This window comes from Mesocricetus auratus, unplaced genomic scaffold, assembly GCF_017639785.1.
Source record: "Mesocricetus auratus isolate SY011 unplaced genomic scaffold, BCM_Maur_2.0 contig_7409_pilon_obj, whole genome shotgun sequence".
In the NCBI taxonomy this organism is placed as follows: Eukaryota; Metazoa; Chordata; class Mammalia; order Rodentia; family Cricetidae; genus Mesocricetus; species Mesocricetus auratus.
The window spans coordinates 1-5,922 of NW_024431569.1; the positions used below are offsets into that span (position 1 = coordinate 1).

At 44.0% G+C, this 5,922-nt stretch overlaps 1 protein-coding gene across 2 annotated transcripts; it reads right to left on the reverse strand.

Moving 5' to 3' along the window:
• Positions 1–1,046: 1,046 nt before the first annotated feature.
• LOC121138234 (enhancer of mRNA-decapping protein 3-like) lies at positions 1,047–5,411 on the reverse strand. 2 transcript variants are annotated; one of them, XM_040740993.1, is made up of 4 exons: positions 4,873–5,411; positions 3,474–3,568; positions 1,461–2,404; positions 1,047–1,369 (listed from the first exon to the last, which is right to left on the reverse strand). In XM_040740993.1, the coding sequence occupies exons 3-4, from the start codon at positions 2,284–2,286 to the stop codon at positions 1,365–1,367; spliced, it is 831 nt and encodes a 276-aa protein (XP_040596927.1). In that variant the 5' UTR covers positions 2,287–2,404; positions 3,474–3,568; positions 4,873–5,411; the 3' UTR covers positions 1,047–1,364. The 2 variants fall into 2 exon arrangements, with proteins under 2 accessions (XP_040596927.1, XP_040596926.1); XM_040740992.1 differs by having other exon boundaries at positions 1,047–2,404; positions 4,873–5,410.
• Between the last annotated feature and the right edge of the window lie 511 nt (positions 5,412–5,922).

Genomic DNA, 5,922 nt, shown 5'->3' on the forward strand with positions numbered 1-5,922 from the left:
TTAGACCAGACCTTGAGCAGAAACCCACTTCCCCTTCGGCCTGGTAGCAGGCAGCTGTGTAATGTTTACTGAAAACAATTCAGTGCTTTAAAGCTCTTGATAGGGCTCAGATAATGGCTCACTCACTGAGATACCATGACTTTGACATCCCCTACGGCTAGATGTCTCTTCCTGTCCCCCCTGCGGTGTCTCCCTGATTCTGGGGCCGGAGATTAAACCACCAGCCAGGAGGTGAGAAGGCTGGAAAGAATGGTATGTAGATGGATGGCAGAAGTCCTTAAAAAGGGAAGCTCCTTTTTCTTGGAGACTTCTCCTGAGAGCTCTCTCCTAAGCGGACTGGGGTCTCCTCCTAAGCTGACTTGGGAAGCATAAAGTTTTCTTAAAGCAACCGACCGGTCTCTGTGTCATCTATCCCGACCACCTTGCTACATTCTCAGATGCAGGCTGCACAGCAGGTGCGACAATTGGAGGTCCCACCGAGATGATAATGAACTAAACCTCTGAAACTGTAAGCCAGCTCCAATGAAATGCTTTTCTTTGTAACAGTTGCCATGATCAATGGTGTCTCTTCACAGCAATAGAACCCTAACTAAGACAAATCACCACCTCTGTTTTGGTCTCTTTAGGAAATGTCTTCTCAGGTTCTTTGGAATCTGAAATGTTTTCCTTATTCTCACTATGGACTCTTACTTTTTAGTCACTTAACTACAATACAGACCATAATCTTCCCAAGCTCAGGAATTCATGTGGTCTAAATAATTCCAGAAAAACCACCTACTTCACAATCCAACCACCTCTGCAGAGTCGCAAGGACAACAACCCAGAGAGCTGCAGCAGGAATAGGCAGTTGGTAAATCAGGCCAGCCAGGGCTTCATAGAGACACCTTGTCTAAAACAAAAAAAAAACCTTAAAACTAACTGAGGTAGAGGCTGGAGTACTGGCTGCCCTTCTAGGGCCCAAGGGTACTGCAACATGTATAGACTATATGCAAGCAAAACACCCACACCAAGATATTGAGAGATAAAGGCAGTAGGACAAACAAATGTAATTTCTTGAAACTTCAATTTTAGCACATGGATTTTATCCATCTACAGTTCTTCTTGCAACTAATAAACAGAGTTATATTTCTGGTGAAATACAGTTATCAGAGAAACCAGACTGAAGATTAACATGGAATCTGCCAGATACAGGACGTGAAGGGACAAGTACTGAAACTGCTGCTCCACCATAGCCCTGTGACAAGTTAGTCACCGTCCCCAACAGACAATAACATTGCATCAACTGCCCAGTCACTAATTTCTGATTCAACAATTGGGTTTCTCTGTTTTAAGCAAACTGAAAAAGAAGAGTAGCCATGGTGCACTCAATGTAGCTCACCAGTGCAGAACTCCTTGCTCAACAATTGGGTTTCTCTGTTTTAAGCAAACTGAAAAAGAAGAGTAGCCATGGTGCACTCAATGTAGCTCACCCGTGCAGAACTCCTTGCTCGCACCGTGTGGCACTGTGATCCTGCGGTAGACAATAGGCCCTGACTCCAGGATGTTTTCATCATGATGATACCTAGCAGGGCGTTCATTTGGGACACCACGGAAACGGGCGCCACTTCTCTCGTAAGTGTCAATCTCCTCAAACACAGCTGCCTTGTCAAAAAGGGCCAGGTTCCCCTCAAAGTCAAAATCTGTATCTGGGATCTCCTCGATGTCATCTCCAAAACATTCATCATCTTTATTCTTCATTTGGCCATTTTTTAAACCACTTTTCTTTGGGGTTGCCTGGTTTGGGTGCCTGCTACTAGATGACCAAGAGTTGTAACGACAACGGAAGCTTTTGGACTGACTCAAGGATTCCATGTGCCTGTCCACATAACTCTTTGAGCACTGCTGCTGCTGAGGAGAAACGGCAACATCCTGGCTCTTCACATCTGTCCTCTTAGGGATGTTCTGAGGGGTACTACTAGAAGAGGTTGGCTTCTTGACCACCTTGCCTGTACCATTCTGACTGATACCCACTTGGTACCCAACACCAGAAGGGCCTAATTCTGTCTGATGAAGGTCTCCAAACTGTTGGTTGTCTCCAGGACCTGGTATCTCCAGGATTTTTAATTCTGTAATATCACCTGCCCGAAAGGTGACTTCTGGTACAAGACACTTCACTCCATTGTGGAAGGGCCAAGTAAGAGAAATGGTCTGGCTGACCTGATCTACAGCTGACACTCTTCCTTGATAGACACCCAAGCTATCTCCACAGTTGATCGACACAATGCTGCCTAGCCAATCCATAGCCATGTTCCGGATGTGGAGTCACTCTGCGTGGCACACTACACCTCACCAAGCCAAGCCGATCCCACGGTGCCAAAACACCACCAAGGGGCTTCACGCCCACCTCCACAGTCACAGAAGCAGCCTAAATCGATTTAGATATAGCCAAAAGAAACATCCAGTCAGTCGGTTAATATCTTAACAAAAAATTCAAGTTAAGCCCTCAGAGCCAGTCCAAAAAAAAAAAAAAAAAAAAGAGAGGAGAGTTTTTTTTTCAGGGAACTGCCCTGCCACTTTGGCAGGCCCCCAACCCCAAAGGTGTCTGTGTAGATGCAAATTAGGCCTTGTCAGTTCAGATGCAAACGAGGCCTTGTCAGCTAGTGAGAGCTACAGGTTAAAAAAAGGGGGTGGGACTATTTGAGACATAGTATAGTTTACAATCCTTAAATGATTCTCAAAGGTACTTAATGGTTATGTGGTTATGTCCCTTTTAAAGGGCATCTACTAATAATTTAAATAGTGATCCCAATTCACCTAGATAGTTGACTAAGGAGGGTAGACAAATCCTTCTACTGTTATGATCCAACTTCAACAGTTCAAACAAAATTTAAAAATAAAAGGGGGAGTAATGTCCCCAGTCCCCACATGATTCATTAAATAATCCACTCCTCATTTAAAATTTTTAAAAATGTAAATGCAAGTGAGGAATCTGCTTCAGACAGATTCTGACGTAATGAAAGTTAAACAACTATTACTCAGGTCAAATGGAAACATCCATACACTAGACAGTAGAGAAGACCCTAATTTGGGGTCGAGGGCATGTTTGTGTTTTCTTACAGGAAAAGAATAAAGCTTCAGTAGCTGTCACAACATTTGGTGAGATGCATGGAGCAGAGAAAACTGGACCTGAGAACGTGGGAGCCTGCTCAAGCCAGTTCGAGATCTCCTCAGTTGGTTTCATCAAATATACAGCCCAAGAAAGAAATAAAAGTCAGTTTGAGATTTCCAGTGTCTCATCAGGCTTGCTACATCAACCTCCTGGACCCGTGAGTTTTCATCCCAAAGCCAACAAAACTGGAAGATTAGCAGCTAGCCTTTGATACACCTTAAAACAACAGAATTCATTTTGCCAGCTTTTCCCTTTGGGGGAAAAAGGACTGGGGTCTCCTCCTAAGCTGACTTGAGAAACATAAAGTTTTCTTAAAGCAACCGACCGGTCTCTGTGTCATCTATCCCGACCACCTTGCTACATTCTCGAATGCAGGCCGCACAGCAGGTGCAACACCATGGGTCTGTTGACTCAGTTCTCCTGAAGAAAAGAAAGCATAAAAAACAACTCTGAGATACACTAAACCTGAGACAAGAATTGCTGAGAACCCTGACATTCAACAGCAGGAGGCCCCTGTGAGGTGTACAAGATGGAGGGTAGGGCTGTTGGTGGCTTTGGCAAGCTGATTGAGTCCCTAGCCCTCCCTATGTGATGGGAAATCTGTCATGGAAGATTCTGTTGATGTTAAGTTGTTCCAGACAAAGAGATTTCCCATTTTTAATTCTTAAGAACAATACCTTTAGTCATGTTTGGTTTTTCACTCCTACAGACCCAGAACATCCTGTAACCCAAGAACTCTTGGGTGTCCAGCCTGGGCTACACAGTTCCCAGCCATCCAGGGCTACACAGGAGAATTGTATTTGAATGTGAATGGTGTTGCCAACTCTGACTATATCCACTTGTGTCCATAGTGTATCCATATTATCATACATTTAGCTATCCCTAAACTATACTATTCTGTATACACGTTTAATGAAACATTTGGAACAAATTAATGAGAAACAAAACAGTATATCTCTTATGACTCTCAGGAAAGACAAACCTTTACTAAGGCAATATGTAAAATATTCAAGCCCCGATTGCCATCCAGGCCATGACACTGATGTACTTCCTGGGATGCTGCCAAGGGCTATGTCTTCCTCCTTGTCCCTGACACAGCTGTGGGTGTCTCTGTTGAGATCTGTAACTCCTCCAGTCTATACCAAAACCTGTGCCTGTATTAGAGTCAAAGGGATATGTTGGGAGATTTTTCTCAATCTAGTCTCAGTCCCAGTGGACCGAGTTCTCACCAAACAATTGGTTCTCCAAAGCCACTATGAAAGAACTACTCTGAGACTTAATATCTATTTATACTTGTGTAGACAATGGCTTAGGTTTTTCACTGACTGCCTCCCTCTTAATTACTAACTCTTAACTATTAATCTGTGTATCTCCATGTGACCTTATCATACCAGAGAATGACCAGGCCTTGCACCTTTTTGGTAGCTACATGGTGTTTGTCCTTTGTCTTTCTTTTCCCTGCCTCTTTCTTTGGAATTCCTGCCTACCTAAATCTGCCTGTCCATTGACCAAAACATGTTTTTTTCATTAACCCAGCATAGCAATACATATTTGTAACACACAGAAGGACCTCCCACATCATGGATATGTTCCCACAAGGGCATGTGTCTTAAGAGTGCTGTGATGCCACTGAGGACCGTAGTGACATCTGTCTCAGGACTGTTGCCAAGAACTTCATCTGAGTCTAAGGACCAGCAGTGGAGCTATCAAGACACTGTAGATACCTGTAATCTGGGTCACCACCTGGACCATCCTGGGCCATGTTGTTGCTTCCTTGCTGATCTCAGTGACCTACATTTCCAACCAGGGTCATGGTGGTATTCATGGTCTAGGATCATGCCTGGGTCCATGTAGCAAATGCAGCCAGCATCTGTGTATGTCCATGACCTGTGTTGCCAAACAAGAAACACACATAGAGATTTGGGTCACCATATAGGAACATGTTAGTCCAAGGGATGTGCTTCTGATGAGGTCATACAGATCTGAGTGACCTATGTTACCAACAGGGTCCATAGTGTCCTCTGGGCCTAGGCTGCAGTCAAAGGCCATGTCTGTATACTTTGCCCTGCCAGAGTCTCTGTGTTGTTGATGTCAGTGGCTCCTGGTACCACTGAAGACAGGATGGGGATGTACAGAGTGAAGCACACCCTTCGCTGGAGGCAGCACTAGGAGGATCTGGACCCGCCCCTCCCCAACTGTAGAACTCATGAGACTGAATCCTGCATGTGAAATTAGCAGCACAGTAGATCTAACACTGTTGGCAGCAGTCAGGAGAGCTGGCCATGAGGGCTATAAGAGCAGAAGAGGAGAGCATTTCCATTTCTCCTATCTGAAATTTTAGGAGAGTTGCTATCTGGGGTATGAGAAGAGAAGATTCAGTTCTGCCCCTCAACAACTGCAACAATTAGGAGAGTGTTCCTGACGCTTCAACTGGACAAGCATTGAAATCCCAGTTTGTCCAGGTAACTTGGTCAGGGATATTTATACCTACAATTTTTAGTTTGATCAGGTAAACAGTTCTAAAACATATTTACTACATTTGGTATTTTAAACATTGTAAACTAAGGTGGTACTACTGAGTGTAATCACTGCTTCCTTCTCTACATAGAGGAATTTGGAAAGGGAAGTGAGTGGTGTGCTTAAGTCTCTGAACTGTGTATTCTGCTAACACCTAGTCCAGTTAAATCTTAAGCAAACCTGAGCAATGTCATAAAGTCCTATTTAGTGTTTTCTAGGCGTAGGTAAAAATGAAAAGTTAAACTGACTAACTTTGA

Coding starts and splice junctions, on each gene's coding strand:
- LOC121138234 (XM_040740993.1), bottom strand. CDS start 2,286: ATGGCTATGGATTGGCTAGGCAGCATTGTGTCGATCAACTGTGGAGAT.